The sequence below is a fragment of the Urocitellus parryii genome, chromosome 6, assembly GCF_045843805.1.
Source record: "Urocitellus parryii isolate mUroPar1 chromosome 6, mUroPar1.hap1, whole genome shotgun sequence".
Lineage (NCBI taxonomy): Eukaryota > Metazoa > Chordata > Mammalia > Rodentia > Sciuridae > Urocitellus > Urocitellus parryii.
The window spans coordinates 88270265-88286646 of NC_135536.1; the positions used below are offsets into that span (position 1 = coordinate 88270265).

The following is a 16382-nucleotide window of genomic DNA, read 5'->3' on the forward strand; positions in this document are numbered from 1 at the left end:
AAAATAAAATTTTTAAATAAAATCATTTGTTTTGCACAGTTTCTGCCTCTGTTCTGCGGGCAAGAGAGGGATAAGATTGCTAGGGGTAGATGTGACCGCCCAGTCCAGCTGGTTCAGACTTTGGCCATCCTGTTTAGCAGGTTGTCCCACCTCTCCCGAAACTGCTCTGGCCCCAGGGTGGAGAGAAGTGCCAAATTTGACCACCAGAGGGGAGGGGTGAGGGCCATGCGAGTAGGGGGCACCTGGAGGCCAAGGCCCTGCTGTGTAGTATGATTTCTGGTGGAGCTTCTCACTGGGCCTGCTCCGTAGCTGGGGTGAGTCTTAACCCCCTGTGTACTGGGGGATTTGGAGAGGGGTTGCACAGGCTTCAACCCTGATCCTTCCATCCACCTGATCAGACTTAGGTCTGCCTCCCTGTCCATCCACAGAAACAAATGCAGCCCTTCCCAAGTTCTGTGCTGCCCAGGAGCCATTAATTGAGTTACCCCATGCCAATCCACTTCTCTGTTGCTCAAACTATCTCCTGGTAGGGGAGGGAAAAAAAGTCACACTTTCAATTAACTCATTTATTTAATAAATCACATTGAGCTCCTATATGCCAGGCACTGACAATCATTAGAAATTTGACATTGTTGAGAGAAGCAGGCGGGAAGTGCTACTGAAGTGCTTTACATTTCATATGCAATTCAGCACAACCTTGTGGTGAAGGTGCTATTACCCCCATTTTACAGGCAAAGAAACTGACAGTGAAGGTTAATTCTGAGGTCCTGGAGTTGGTGTGGGAGGACTAGATCCAAACCCAAAAAAATATTCCCTAGAGTATAGTCTTCCAGGAGAGGTTGGGGGCTATTGGTAAGCAACTGAAGTGCCATGACATGAATCTACATATGTGAAGTCCTGGGTGTTCAACTCTGAATTTCCACCACTGTGCACATCTCTAAAGAAGCAGCCAAACCAGGAAGCAGAACCTTCCTGCACACCAGATGAGCCACCTTTCGATGGTAATGCCTCTTGATTGTACCTGTTCTATTCAGTGAGACCACAGGTACCACCTTCCCTTTATCATCCCAGCCTAAGATCAAAACTTCCCACTGCTACACTGGTCCTGCTGGCTGGTACTCTTTGCTCCACACTCCTGGATCTGCCAACAGGACCCTGAGCACAGGGCACCTCTTCTTTTGTTTACCTATCTGTCTTCCTGCTGGTTGTAAGCTCCTGTAGTCACAGATGGCATCTTAGTCATCTCTGGATCTCCAGCACCTCATGTACCCTCTGTGACCTCAGTTAATGGTAGTTATTCAGTGAATGTTGAGTAGATGGCAGGGGTGGGGCTCATTCTCTTTGTTCATTTTCATGGGTGCTGTATTTCCTCTCCTAACCCCATACTTTTCCAGGCCGCTGTCCAGACTCAATCTCTCCTCTGGGCCCCCATTATTGTTGGTTCTCTATAAGCAGGGTGATTAATGACTCAAACAATGTCTAGAATACCCAATGATCAACCCAGAGTAAGAACTTAATAAGTGTTTGTTGGCCTGAAGTGAACATACTCTCAGGGAGGGGTAGAGATCAAGTGGAATGATGCTACACAAAGTGCTATCCCTAGTAACAGCTGCTGGGATAATGGTTGCCTGGATCTGACTGCTCTGGCTGGAGGAGGTGGGAGCTTTGCAGAGGTCACTAGGGGGTGCTCTTGGCATTACTGGCCAGTGTGATTTCTTCCTACAAGAGTTTAAGGGAAGGTCAGTCTCAGGCAGGTGGCAGGTGTGAAGCAATGGAGGCCAAGCCACAGCCTTGCTCCCCTGGAGCTTACACTCTGGAATGCAGGCAGCACAGATGCAAAGGCTGTGATAATTTGGTTCCCAAACCACTCCTTATCACTTCCTCTGCTTCATCCTCACTCAAATGACATTGCTCATGTTTTTGCACAAGCAGTTCCTTCTATCTCAAATGCCCCTTTGCCCCTGGGAAGTTCCTACTCTATATATGACCCAGCTCAGAAACCTTTCCCTGATTCTCCAGTGAAAGTCCGTTGCTGTCCTCTCCACTTGCTCAAGCTGCATACAAATGAACCATGTAGGCTGGGCACAGTGGCACACACCTGTAAGTCCAGTGACTGGGGAGGCTGAGACAGTAGGATCATGAGTTCAAAGCCAGCCTCAGCAATAGTGAGGTGCTGGGCAACTCAGTGAGACCCTGTCTCTAATAAAATACAAAATTGGGCTGGGGATGTGGCTCGGTAGTTAAGTGCCCCTGAGTTCAATCCCCAGTACAGAAAAAAAAAAAAAAAAAAAAGATGAGCCATGTTAGTGTGTCTGCTTTCATTTGGGTGAGACTCCTCAAAACCTGGACTAGGTCTTCTTTACCTCAGTATTCCCAATTCAGACCCTGCTGGTGGATACTAAGTGTCCAATAAATAGATGTTGAAAAGAAACAGAGGCTAGTAAAGCCATGGAGATTAAGAAGGTTGAGAAATGGCTTCATGGAGGGAGTATCAAATAGATGAGCAAAGGTCTTGAAGAGATTTATACACCCATGTTCATAACAGCATTACTCACAATAGTTAAAATATGGAAGCAACACAAGTGTCTATAGTCATGAACGGACAAGCAAAATAGAATACATATAATATATACAATGGAATATTATTTAGCCTAAAAAAAGAAGGGAGTTCTGATATATGCTACAACACAGATGAACCTTGAGAATATTATGATAAATGAAATAAACTAGCCACAAAAAGATAAATACTGTATGGTTCCACTCATATTTAGGCATATTTTGACTTAGACAAGTTGAAATCATAGAGACAGAAAGTAGAATGGTGGTTTCAGGGGCAGGGGGAGGAGTGGGAAGTGATTGTTTCATGGATAGATTTCACTGTTGCAATATAAAAAGTTCTCTGGAGATGGATGGTGGTGATATACTTAATGCTACCTACCTAGACACTTAAAATAGTTAATATAGTAAATTTTATGTTATTATATTTTACTACAATAAAAATAACTTGAAAAAAATGAGATAATAAGGTGCATATGGGTGTGAGTTTAGTAATCTAAGCACAGCAAAACCATAGCAATCAAATAAATGGACAGTGGGAGATACATCTCAGTGGCAGAGTGCTTGCTTAGCATGCATAAGACTCTGGGTTCAAATTCCCAGTACTGAAAAAAAAAAAGTCACAGTTATTTTGGGGTGTTTGCGTGTGGTAACAGGAAGATTGAATCCAGGGCCTCATGCACCCTAGGCAAGACTTCTACTATTGAGCCACATTCCCAGCGCTATGGGTCTTGTTTTGTTTGGAAGTGGCAAGTTTCCCAGTGTGTCCCAAAGCCATCAGAAGGAAAGTGAGGAGGTTGGTGGGTAGAGGCCACACTGATGGGCTCTTAGGTATTGAGCAGGCACTTGAGTATTAAAGCCAGACTTTAAGAACTAGAGAGTGGGGGCTGGGGATGTGGCTCAATTGCTATGGTTTTGCTGGCCTGGCATGCGTGCAGCCCGGGTTCGATCCTCAGCACCACATACCAACAAAGATGTTGTGTCCGCCGAGAACTAAAAAATAAATATTAAAATTCTCTCTCTCTCGACTCTTTAAAAAAAAAAAAAAAAAACTAGAGAGTAGAGAGCTAAAAAACTGGAGAGTGAGGCCCTGGGTTTGATCCTCAGCACTGCAAAGATAAATAAATAAATAAATAAATAAATAAATAAATAAATAAAATAAAAGTGTTGTGACAATCTCCAACAACAACAACAAAAAAGGATGGAAAAAGGAAAAAACAAGTAGGTAGCGAGCCACATTACCAGAGTTTACACCACAGGACACAGGAGAGTGACAGAGGGAGGAGGCAAGACTAAATCAATTAACCAAGATAACTTGAATGAGGGACACAGAAACTACACAGTACAGGCTAGTCAAAGCCTTTGTACACTGGGTGCCTGCCATGCTCTGACAACACAGTGGTTTAATTTAAAGAGTCAGGAGACTTCATTGTTTAATAAATTTAGAATTTAGAGGCTGGACATGGTGGCGCACACCTGTAATCTCAGTGGCTCAGCAGACTGAGGCAGGAGGATCGAAAATTCAAAACCAGCATCAGCAATTTATCAAGGTCCTAAAGACTTAGCAAGACCCTGTCTCAAAAAATAATCAGGAGCTGGGCGTGGTGGTACACTCCTGTAATTCCAGTGGCTAGGGAGGCTGAGGCAAGAGGATTGAGAGTTCAAAGCCAGCCTCAGCAAAGGCCAGGAGTTAAGCAACTCAGTGAGACCCTGTCTCTAAATAAAATACAAAATAGGGCTGGGGATGCGGCTCAGTGGTTAAGCACCCCTGACTTCAATTCCTGATAATAAATAAAAAAAAACATAAAATTTTAAACATTTAGAGCCAGGTACAGTGTTACTTGCCTATAATCCTAGGTACTCAGGGGGCTGAGGCAAGAGGATCACAAGTTTAAGGCCAGCCTATACAATTTAGCAAAAACCTGTCTCAGAATAAAATTAAAAGGTCCTGGATGTAGCTCAGTAATTGTCTAGCATGTGTGAGGCCCTGTGTTACATTTTTTTAAAAATATTTTATTTTTTAGTTGTAGTTGAACATAATACCTTTATTTTATTTAATGATTTTTATGTGGTGCTGAGGATCAATCGATCCCAGGGCTTTGCGCATGCTAGGTGAGCGCTCTACCTCTGAGCCACAACCCCAGCCCCCTGTGTTCAATTTCTAATACCAGAGGGAAAAAAATCTATATTTCTAGCTTGTTGAAAAAACTTTGAGGGCAGGGGTTCTGGCTCAGAGGTAGAGCGCTTGCTTAGCTTGCATGAGCCACTGTGTTTGATCCTCAGCATGATATAAAAATAAAATAAAGATATTGTATCCTGGGCTGAAGTTGTGGCTCAGTGTTAGAGCACTCGCCTGGCAAGTGTGGGGCACTGGGTTCGATCCTCAGCATCACATAAAAATAAATAAATAAAATGAAGATATTGTGTCCAAATACTATATATATATTGTGTCCACCTATAACTAAAAAATAAATATTGAAAAAAAAAATTTTTGAGGACCTGGCAATCCAGGGCCCACATTCCTGCAGCAATCCAGGCAATGAGTTCGGGGTTCTCTTCAGCCAGGTAGGTACTAAACCATTCACAGTTCTCACCCTGCCTGCCACTCTCGGGTTCAGTGCTCACCTGGGAGCTCTAGGCATTTAACTTTGGAATGAATCTCCATCATCTTATTCTTTAAAACCCACCCTGCCTTCCCTGTATTGAGGATTTGTCTCCAAAACTTATATATCCTGACAGTTCAAGTAAACAATGACAAAAACTGCTTTTTTTCCTCCCAAACCCATCCCTGCCCACTTAAACAAACAGCCTTGAATGAGGAGTGGTTTGCCCTATTGCTCAAGACTACTTCTGTCCCCACCCTACCACAAAAAGGATAAAGCCTAGGAAGGCACTTTTAAGCTTCCATAGAGAAAGGGAATTGTGGTCAATGGCCTCACCTGGAAGTCTAGCTTCAGCCCAGGGGGGGTCCTAATCCCTCTCACCAGAGCTTGCCTCTCCTTCCCACCTGCAGCAGCTCCTGGGGGTTGTATCAACAGAGCCCAGAACCAGAGATCAGAATGAAAAGGAAATAAAGAGGTCCCTTGTCTTCTAGTTTAAAGGGGAGGGGGGTAATATGTTTAGAAAAACAAATACTGGGGCTGGGGCTGGGGCTCCCCTGAGAGCACTTGCCTAGCACATGTGGGGCCCTGGGTTCAATCCCAAGCACCACGTAAAAATAAATAAATAAAATGAAGTTATTGTGTCCAACTACAACTAAAATAAATAAATATATACAATACATACATACATATAGAATAAATATATAAGGGAGAAAGAAATCATTAAATCAGGAACTCTTTACTGGTATAGAGACAGGAGGGTTGGAAAAGAAGATGGAAACCTGGAGAAGGAAGCCACTGCAAGATTTGGTGACTCTGGGCTCTGCAGAGTCCTAGTCCTCATAGGCTGTGAAGCAATGCCAGCAACAAAAACAGGGACAAGGGCTGGGGTTGTGGCTCAGTGTTAGAGAGCTTGCCTAGCATGTGTGAGGCACTGGGTTGGATTCTCAGCACCGCATATAAATAAGTAAAGTCCATTGGCAACTAAAAAACAGAGAAAAGAAAAAAATATATATATATCAGGAACAAGTAGAGGAGGGGCAGTTTCGGGAGAACCAGATATCAGATGGAGACTGGTTTCATTGATTTTACTGTCATTACTTAGTTGTTTGCTTATGCTTGACTTACAGGAGAGGAACTTAAGACAGCTTAACAGGGTCTATAAATTATGAGATAATGTGTTAGGTCGGTGGTGGCAACCCCACCTGATCTGACATAATGTGGGTATAAAATAGGAAAAATATTTAAAAAAAAAAAGGAGGAACATAAAATAGGGCCAGGAGTTTAAGCACATGTGGACCATATGGGTATCTCTGAGTCTTCTGGCAGCCGGTGCGTCCCCTGAGGCCCCTCACACCCTACAGGTGAGGGGTCTGCACTTGGTGCAGGTGGTGGAGCCCAGGACTTGGGAAGAGGTGGTGTAAGGGTGAAACAGAGAAGTGAACAAGAGATGGCAAGAGAGAAACATGCACAGATGGACAGGCAAGGGAAGAGAACGGAAGAGGACACAGAGGAGGAGTGGCTAGAGGGCAGCAGGAGACTCAGAAGGAAAGAAGGTCAAAGGCTAGGAAAAAGAGGCTTCGAACCCTGCCTCGCTGGGATAAGACGGTTGCTGACCCTTATGGATGGTTGACAGAGCAGTGGTGGCCGAGAGGCCAAACAGAGCAGGAACAGGGAGTGGAGTCAGGAGGGGGCTGTCTTGGGTGTGGTGGGGAAGGTTAGAGGAGCCTTTGCCCTGGAGAGGTTGAGGAGAGGCCTGCGCTGGGCATTAGGCTGAAGGTGGGAGAAGCCTAAGGCAGAGGGAGAACCAAGCTCTGGGGGAGTAAACAGGTTACATTGTTGACCCATAACTCACTGGGGATTCTCTTCCCAAGGGGTCTTCTCTGACCCACTGGCTCTCTTCTGAATGATGCCTTTTGCAACCATTTTATGACCTTGGGTTAACCAGGTTACTCTTGGTCAGTCTGTGGCCCCAAAAAGTGGTTGATGGTAATCTATTAAAATATAAAGAAACTAGAATAAATGACAAGATCCTTTCTATCCCCAAACAGCGATGCTGGCCTCCAGTTCCAGGCTCTAAGGAGCCCTCAGTCCAGTGTGGGAGGCCAACCTTACGGGTGACTGAGTTACACTCCCCAGCTGGGTGCTGAGGCGCTCAGTCACAGAAATGGGTGTGTCTTGCTACAGCCCCATGGGTGAAGCTCTGCTCACCTGTTCCTTTGTAATATAACCCCTTGCCCCATTTAGGATAGAATCTTCCATGGAAGTGCCTTATGTCCCCTCCTCTTACTGTGCCCTTGGGTGTGGCCTACCCAGGTGTCAGTCAACCTGCTGACAGTGGACATCATGAAGATACACTCAGCCCCTGAAACCTGACCCCTTGCCTCATTTGAATAGCTTCTCCTCAATAAAAGGGGTCAGCTTGTGCTCTCGCTCTCTCCCTTCCTGTGGACCCTTAAGGTCAGAGGAGCCATCACAGCAAAACCAAAGAAAAAGGTATTTGTGTCTCTTGTGTGGTTATTTCGTGCAGCCCAGTTAGCCCACTTTAACTAGAGTGACCCCTGAGCCTTTTAGCCGCGAGAACAGAAACCCGGCAGTCCAGAGCTGGGGAGGCTGTCAGAGCTGAGGAGTTGAGGCGCAGAGGCGGGCAGTGACTGGCCCAAGATCACACAGCCAGAGGTTGGGGATGTGGCCAAGTCAGGAAGCCAGCATTCCAGTGCCCCAAACTCTAATGTGGTACAGTTCTCATCCTCTCCAGACAACTGGGTGTTTGGCTTTGATTTTCTGTCCTTTTTCTGGAAGTGGGACAAAGAAGCCACGAGCCAAGAAGCTGTCAGGGCTGGTCCCAAGCCCAAGGAGGCTGGGAACTAAAGGTCCACACCCAGGTAAACACAGACCAGCACTGATACCTCTCACTTGGCACTCAATAGCTTCCTCCAAATCGGTTCCTGGCTATTATCTTGCTTATCCCTGCAGGTCCCCTGGGAGCCAGGGAGGGGCAGAGTATTAGCCCCACTTCACGACTGGGAGAAACTCAAACAAGAAGGAAGGCAGTAATTTGCCCAAAGTCACCCAGCAAGTCAGGATGGGGCCAGAATGGGAGGCTTTCCCAGTCCCCATGGGAAAGGGGGTCAGCAGAGCACATGGCCCATTGGCCAGGGTCAGTGGTGGAAATGGACACAGTCTCAGGAATCAAGAGTTCCTTGTTTCAAAGAGAGCAATCTCACCATCCCTGGCAGGAGACCTACAGAGGCCGTCAGCTGGCTAGTGCAGGGGACTGGAGAGGAAGACAGGCAGGAGCAGCATATGACAACAGAGAATACAGGTCTGAGGAAGGAAGCACTCACGAGTGAAGGGCGATTACAGAGGGACCCAGGTTATCACCAGAGCTCCCACACAATCTGACAATGAATTCCATGGTCATCCAGCTACAGACCCATCCTTTAGCCCCCGTTAGAGAAGAAAGTCCTGAGAATGTTCCACCAGCACAGGGGCTTGCTCAGTGCTGACATCCACATGCCCATGACAACTTGGTCTGTGTCAGAAATCTAGCTCCCCAACTCTAAGAGATCCATTTCTAGGAGCAACACCCTCCAGCCCCTGAATGGAACCCTGAGAAGAGGCCTGGACCCAGGGTCAGGGAATTCAGGACCAAGGCTTCAACTTAGTCTGTTGCCCTATCCTTCATTTGAAAACCAGAGCTAATAAAAGCCATTTGGCCTATCTTTTAGTTCAGCTGTAAGTATAGAAGCCAATAATGAAGGACACGACTGCCTATGCATTGCTGCATACAGGGGCAGAAAACAGCAATGCCCAAACCCAGGAAGTCAATCCCCACTGTTACCACAGCGTGACTCATGCAGCCCCTCAGCTGGGATCCGCTCACTGGGATCTGACCCAACGCCAAAGAGGGCCCTTCCAGCACAGCCATGCTAGGACTGGGGGTTTCCTGGCAGCAAAGGCACAGTGGGCAGGTTTGACCTGTGCGAGCTCAGAGCTGTGGTTACCGCCTGGGGCCAGGGCTGGTTGCAAAAGGGGCTGGTGCTTCTGACGCAGTCTGCTCTCGGTCTCACTCACTCTCAAGCTGGTTCCCAAGAGAATGGGAAGCTCAGGGAGGGTGCGTCACCTCAGCCCTGGGCACCACTCGGCTCCCGTGAGGAAAGCAAGGACACAGCTCATTCAGGGGTGCATGCACTCAGGTCACCCAAGTCCTGGCCCAGTATGCCCAGTTAGCACAAAAATGAATGTAGAAACCCACCTCCAAACAGACCTACATGAAACTGAGCATAAGCATACGCAGCCACATAGACATACAGCCCCAAGAAAGCAGGCCCACCTTAGATGGTCACATACAGGCATAGAGACCAATGTGCACTCCAAGATTCACAAATACAGTTGTGTATAATACATACCTTATTTTTGCAGTACTGGGAATTGAACTAGGCAAGAACTTAATCACTGAGCTACATCCCCAGCCCTTTAACAAAGGGCTCGCACAGATCCTAAAGCCAGGCCTGATATGAACACACAGACATATGTATATTTTGCATAAAGATAAAACACCTGCATTTACATAGATATACAGATGTGCACATGTATGGAATTATTCAGAGTTTTACACAAAGACAACACTCTAAATACACAAAAGCAAAATCAGGGACACCAAGAAAGGTGCATGAACACAAATATATACACACTTTGTCATCATTTAGTATTTATTGAACACCCACAATCTGCTAATCATGCTCCAACAGAAAAAGACACCCCTCACAGTCACACACACACACACACACAGTTCCTTGTAAGATCCACTGGGGATTATACTGGGACCTAGTCATCAACCCAAAGACAGAACATTTATAATAGAAAAAAAAAAATTCATGGAAATTTAAAATTTAAGATTAGGATGAAACAATAAGCAAATATACATAGTTATAGCCTCATAGTTAGAGTTGATAACATGAAAAAACACTGTTAAAATCCTAAATGCCTACAATCCAGCAACTTGGAAGGCTGAGGCAGGAGGATTCCACACTTAAGGCCAGCCTTAGCAACTTAGCAAGACCCTGTCTCAGAATAAAAAAATTCGAAGGGCTGGAGATACAGCTCATGGTAGAGCATTTCTGGGTTCAATCCCCAATACTGGGGGAAAAAAATCCAATGTCTTAAAGCTATAACTTCTTTCTTAAGCAGAAACTGAGATTCAAAGAATTTGACTGTAGTGAGACATAATACAAATAAATTTTTGTCCCCTTAAAAATATCCTAAATGGCTGGATGTGTTGGTTCACACCTGTAATCCCAGTGGCTCGGGAGGCTGAGGCACAAGGATTGTAAATTCAAAGCCAGCCTCTGCAATTTAGTGAGGCCCTAAGCAACTTAGCAAGACCCTGTCTCAAAATAAAAAATAAAAAGGGCTAGGGATGCTGGTCAGTGGCCAGTACCAAAAAAAAAAAAAAATCCTAAATGAAAAAATAGAAATATAAAATTATATATACAGCATGATCACAAAAATGTTTAAAGACATATAAATAGAAGTTTGAAAGAAGTACACCAAAATATTACTATTGTCTTTGGGAGATAATCATAATTGAGCTAGATGTGGTGGTGTACGCCGGTAATTCCAGTGGCTCGGAAAGCTGAGGCAGGAGGATCGAAAGTTCAAATCCAGCCTCAGCAATTTATCAAGGCAGTAAGTAACTCAGAGAGACTCTGTATCTAAATAAAATATTTTAAAAAGGGGGCTGGGAAAGTGGCTCAGTGGTTAAGTGTCACTGGGTTCAATCCCTGTTTAAAAAAAAAAAAAAAAGACTGATTAACTGATTTTGTAGTACTAGGGATTGAACCTAGGGGTACTCTAGGGGTACTCTATTGCCAAGCCACATCCCCAGCCTTTTCTTTTTTCTTTTCTTTCTTTCTTTTTTTTTTTTTTTTTGAGACAGGGTCTCCCTAAATTGCTCATGCTGACATTGAATTTATGATTTTTAAAAAATCTTCTATTGGGGCTGGGGATGTGGCTCAAGCGGTAGCGCGCTCGCCTGGCATGCGTGCGGCCCGGGTTCGATCCTCAGCACCACATACCAACAAAGATGTTGTGTCCGCCGATAACTGAAAAATAAATAAATATTTTAAAAAATCTTCTATTTCTTTGAATTTTCTACTTTTTTCTGGGCATTTATCATGGAAAAATAAATGTTATTTCAAAAATCAGCTAAGGTTACACAGATATTAAGAACAATTTACATTGATAGGGTGCACTGGTTACTCTAAATTAATTTAAAGAAACTAATCTATCCCATAAAAGAAGAAAGATACCATATAATATAGAGAAACAGAGCCAGAGAGAGAGAGAGCCAGTGGGTTTGGAATCAGAGGTAAATCCTTCTCATGCTGCACAGGTTTGGGACCCAACTTTTGGAGTCCTTTTCTGCAAGTCATTGCTCTTAGGCTTTGGTGAAACAAACCTAGAGCTGAACTTGATCCTCTCAGTCTCCTCCAAGATTCTGACTGTTTTTTTTTATTCTTAAGCACTTAAGAGCTAACAGCAAACACTGCCTGAGCCAGGGATCCTGTGGGAAAGTAAGGAGCATGAATGGGGTTTTCTATATATATGCGCATACATCTGGAGAGATGCAGCTTGAGACAGTGATAAAACTTAAAGTACCCTCAGTTGCCAAGGGAGCCGAGCAGACACTAGTAAGAGTCCTTTCTGGAAAAGAGCAGTATTAGAATGTAGTAAGAGGAGAAATAGGACCAGCACAGTGTCACATGCCTGTCATCACAGCCTAGGAGTCTGAGGCAGGAGGATCACAAGATTGATGCCATCCTGGACAACTTAGTGAAACCCTGTTTCAAAATAAAAAATAAAAATGGCTTGGGATGTAGTTCAGAGGTAGAATTTCTCTGGGTTCAATCCCCACTACCAATAAATGAACGAAAAAGAGGAAGGGAGGAGAGGGGGGAGAGGGGGGAAATGAACAAACAGGAGATTTGGAAAGTTGTAGGGGCACTTTTTAAACAAATAGGAGATTTGAGAGGTGGTAGGGGCCCTGTTGTTAATCTAGCAAAAGTCAAGACTTGGACTCAAAGTCAGGAGATAATGGGGGATCACTGGGACAAGTCTATTTGGTACAGGTTGCTGTCAGATATGAGGTCTTGAATATGGAAATAAGGAACTGGAGTTCACTGTAAACAATGAGAACCAGTAAGTTGTGTTGTGCCAAAAGAAGGCAGCAGCTCTGGGTGGATGGGAGTCGGGAGCCACCATGGCAGGAATATAGAGGTGAGGCTGATAGAGGTCCTGACCAGGCATAGGTCCTTCACCTGGCAGGAGAAGAGGTACTCAGTGTGGATGAATTGGATGTGCTGGTACCATGACAGAATTAGGAAAGAAATTGTTCCCTATTCCCTGGGGGGATGCAGATATCACCTGATTGGGCTTTCTCTCCTTCCTCTTCCCCCATGCAACTCCAAGGCCCCTCTGAACAGTTTGTGTATGTATGGCGTGGAGGGGATACTGAGAATTGAACCAGGGGCTTTCTACCACTGAGCTACATCCCCAGCCCCTTTTTATTTTATATTTTGAGACAGGATCTTGCTAAGTTGTTGAGGCTGGTCTTCCAAGTCACCAGGGTTATATGTGAGCACCACTATGCCTTGTATATACCTCACAACAGTTTGGAAAATCTCTTATTTCAGTCAGTCCTGTGTCCTTCATTTTACAAATAAGGTAATGAGGTACAACAAAGAGAAATGATTTGTCTATTGTAATGGTAGATATCAGAGCCTGAACTTGACCTGGGTCTCTGCCCTCAAGGGGAGTGTGCCAGGATTTGAGATCCTGAGAATCTATCATAGTATAGCTCACCAGTTCCACTATGAGGAGACAAGAGGACAAAAGGAGGAGAGGTGGCTGATGCTCTGGGGGATAGGAGGCAGACAGTCTTGGCTAAAATTTAACTTGGGGGTTATCTGACGTTTCACTTGGCTAGGACTTCTGTCCCTCAGCTATGAGGGACACACACACACACACACACACACACACACACAAACACAAACACACACCCCTATACTTCTTGAAGAGGGAGCTGGGCCCAGTGGACTGGGATGGGTGTGAATGGTTGAGTAGTTGCGTAGCAGGTGTCCCAGGTGTGCCTTAGAAATACCTCTTTACCAATATGCCCAACTCTAGAGTTTGTCAGGTGCTCTTATAACCACTCACTTGAGATTTTACCATTTTTTTCTCTGGGTCTCAGTCTTCCTAAAATAACAAGGTTTTGGTTTATTCTCCTCAGGTTGCCTTTTAGTTTCTCCCAGTTCCAATTATAGGAAATACCCTCTGGGTCTCTCCCAATGAACCCTCATGCACTCAGGATTTCTGAGACAAACCTCTATTTAAATTGTTCACAACCAGCACCCTGACCTTCACTAGGTCCTTATGTGCCAAGGCTGAAGATTGGTTCAACCGGCTCAAGTCCAAGAACTTTGGCCAGTGATTGAGATTTAAGGCACATAAGGGGGTTCTCTTTGGGCTCAGAATGTGAATGGAGGAGTCTCTGGGGCTTGTAAACTGTTAGAAGAATCAGAACAGAAAGGTTAGAGGGCTTGAGATTACCCCAGAGCCCCAGCACTGAGCACTATGCTCTAGAAAGGAGGGAGAGAGGGGAGGGGCCCCACCCACCTGGTGAGGTCATGGGAAAGCAGGTCTGGCGCTGACACCTGGGGAAACCCGTTTCCAGGCTGCTTCCCACGCTAGCTCTCCTGGGAACCAGCTAGGCCAAGCCCCAAGTGGGGAGCCCCACACCTGGCCCCCCCAATCCTGTTCCCATCACACTGTCCCATCTGGTCCTGCCCCCACCCTTCAACCTAGCTTCAGTCCTTTGGTATCCAAATCAAATTACAGATACCTGGAAAGGGCAGCAGACTGTTCCAAGAAATGACAGAGACAGCAGCTTCAGAAACATAAGGTTTTATTTGCAAACTGCACTGCTCTACCTTCTAGGCTGTGACCTTGGCAAAAGGGACCCCAACCCCTTTCCTCTTTCAGACTCTAATTTACAACTTCTTTCCCTCCCTTTGCTAGGCCCTTGATTCTCACTTCCTGCCTGAATGCTGGCCCAGCCAGTTTGGGCAGTACCTAGGGAGCCTTGAGACCCAGTTCTTCCCAGGGACCAGCCCCGCCTTCTCTGGCCTTGGGGGTTGAGGGTAGCCCAGGTGTCAGCCTGCTCCATAGCTGCCCATCCCCTATTCTCCTTCTCTTCCTCCTTCCCAGCCCAGCCCTCGGATCTGCCTCTAGTCAAACAGGTCCGAGCCTCACTTTCGTTCCCTCTTCTCAATCCCTCTGGCCTCTGTCTAACCACTCCATCCCAAACTTCTCTCCAAATCAAGGCTAGCCGCCTTCCAGCCCTCCAAGATGCCTGGCTACTGCCCAGGCTCTTCCTCACCTTTGTGCAAGGAGTGGGTGAGGATCACCACAAGGGGTCCTAATTGGACTGGGCTGCCCTGTAGGCCCATAATAAGAAACTGGCAATTGGATCCCATGTTGCTGAGAGATAGCTGACACTGTTAGGACCATCCCATGAAAACCAAAGTGCTGGGTTTTCTCTATGAGCCTTGACCAAAGAAATCCAATTCAAAGCTTTCCTTCTCTTCCAGGCCCTAGGCTTACCCTGGGCTTACCAGAGTGATCAATTAGAGGCCCATGTCCCCAGTGTTCAATAGGGAACTGAATCCCTTAGGGTGGCCAGGCCCTGCCAGTAGCCCATTCAAAGGCCCATTGTCCCAGGTTCCAGAAGTCTCTGGCCTCCTTCCTACCACTCACTTGCTACACACTGCCATAGTTGCTCATACAAAGCAGAAGAACTTCTTCCAGCGGCAGCGGGAGAGGGTGCGAACACCTTTGGCATTCAATTTCTTCTCCAGCCGGGCTTTGTGCTCAATAGCACTGAGAATGGCTGAGTCAAACACCTCCTTTAAGTTCTTCTGTGTCAAGGCCGAACACTCGAGATAGCAGCAGGCCCGGATCTTCTCGGCCAGACCCTGGGCTTGGGGTTGGGGTACTGGGCCTTCCCGGCCCCCTTGGTCCAGCTGAATCAGTACATTGACATCGTCCCTCAGGTCGGCCTGGGTGCCCACCAGCAGAATGGGTGCCTGGGGGTTGTGAGTGCGGATCTCGGGCAGCCATTTCTCCGTGATGTTTTGGAAGGAGCTGGGCTGCACCACACTGAAGCATGCCAGAAAGACGTCAGTATCCGGGTAACAGAGGGAACGAAGCCGGTCAAAGTCCTCCTGGGGTTGGAAGGCCAGGTGGTTAGAAGGGCTGTTCCTTGCCACATGGAACAGGAATCCACTTTCCACTTGGGTCTGGAGACTCAAGGCCTTCCCCATTCCTGCCCTATCAGGGGTTGAACCTAGCCTCCAGGTCATCACTCCCCTCGCCCCCAGCCCAAACCAACAGAGGCTGCGCCCGGCTTCTCACCTGTCCGGCTGTGTCCCAGAGCTCAATGCGTACAGGGGCTCCATCCACCAAGACTTGCACTGCAGGGGCGGGGAAAGCCTGAGTTAGCAGAGCGTCCTGGGACCCACCGGGCCTCACCAGCGCCACCTCGGGGCCTGCTTCCGCTCCCTATCCGGGGTCTCAGATGCCCTCCCCCAACGACACCGGCCCCAGATCCCCAACTGCACAACCCCACCTCAGCCACGCGGCCGCGGGGGCCATTCAACGTACCGGAGAAGGTGTCCAGCGCTGTGGGCCGGTAGCGTGTTGGGTATCCATTGCAGGTGTAGCTGACGATGAGGCTGCTCTTCCCTACCGCACCGTCGCCCACCAGCACGCACTTGATGCCCAGCTCGGGGGGCGCACTGCGCCTCCGTGGAGGAGGGGTCGGGGGCCGTAGCGGGGGCGGCTCGGCATCGCTCAGCTCCCGCGGCGGCATGGCCCGCTCCCGGGGCAGCAGAGGGGCCAGTCCGGACCACAGGACCCGCTGCGCTCGGGGAAACAGGTTCCGCTGTCTGCTCTCACTGTCTGACGGGGTTGGGCTCGCCCTACCAACGCTACCCGCGGATATATATGGGGCCCCGCCCACCTCATCTGCATGTCCCGAGCGGCCCCGGACCCCGCCCACCAGCCTGGACCTCTCTGGGCAGGGCACCCCACGCTGCCAGGCAATCACAAAGGCTGGGGAGGAAGAAAGGGCGGCGAAAAGCTGGTGCTCCAAGCATCACTCAG

At 47.2% G+C, this 16382-nt stretch overlaps 1 protein-coding gene across 1 annotated transcript; it reads right to left on the reverse strand.

Annotated features, from left to right (window-relative positions):
* Nucleotides 1-14107: 14107 nt before the first annotated feature.
* Nucleotides 14108-16182, reverse strand: Rhov (ras homolog family member V). Its single transcript, XM_026391653.2, has 3 exons — nucleotides 15882-16182; nucleotides 15633-15691; nucleotides 14108-15442 (listed from the first exon to the last, which is right to left on the reverse strand). The coding sequence occupies exons 1-3, from the start codon at nucleotides 16087-16089 to the stop codon at nucleotides 14999-15001; spliced, it is 711 nt and encodes a 236-aa protein (XP_026247438.1). The 5' UTR covers nucleotides 16090-16182; the 3' UTR covers nucleotides 14108-14998.
* Between the last annotated feature and the right edge of the window lie 200 nt (nucleotides 16183-16382).

What these genes read in the sequence shown, in the direction of transcription:
- Rhov (XM_026391653.2), bottom strand. Translation starts at nt 16,089, where the DNA reads ATGCCGCCGCGGGAGCTGAGCGATGCCGAGCCGCCCCCGCTACGGCCC. An exon ending in AGCGCTGGACACCTTCTCCG is followed by an intron (nt 15,692 to 15,881) that starts GTACGTTGAATG and finishes CCGCCCCTGCAG; the next exon opens with TGCAAGTCTTGGTGGATGGA. An exon ending in TCTGGGACACAGCCGGACAG is followed by an intron (nt 15,443 to 15,632) that starts GTGAGAAGCCGG and finishes TTCCAACCCCAG; the next exon opens with GAGGACTTTGACCGGCTTCG.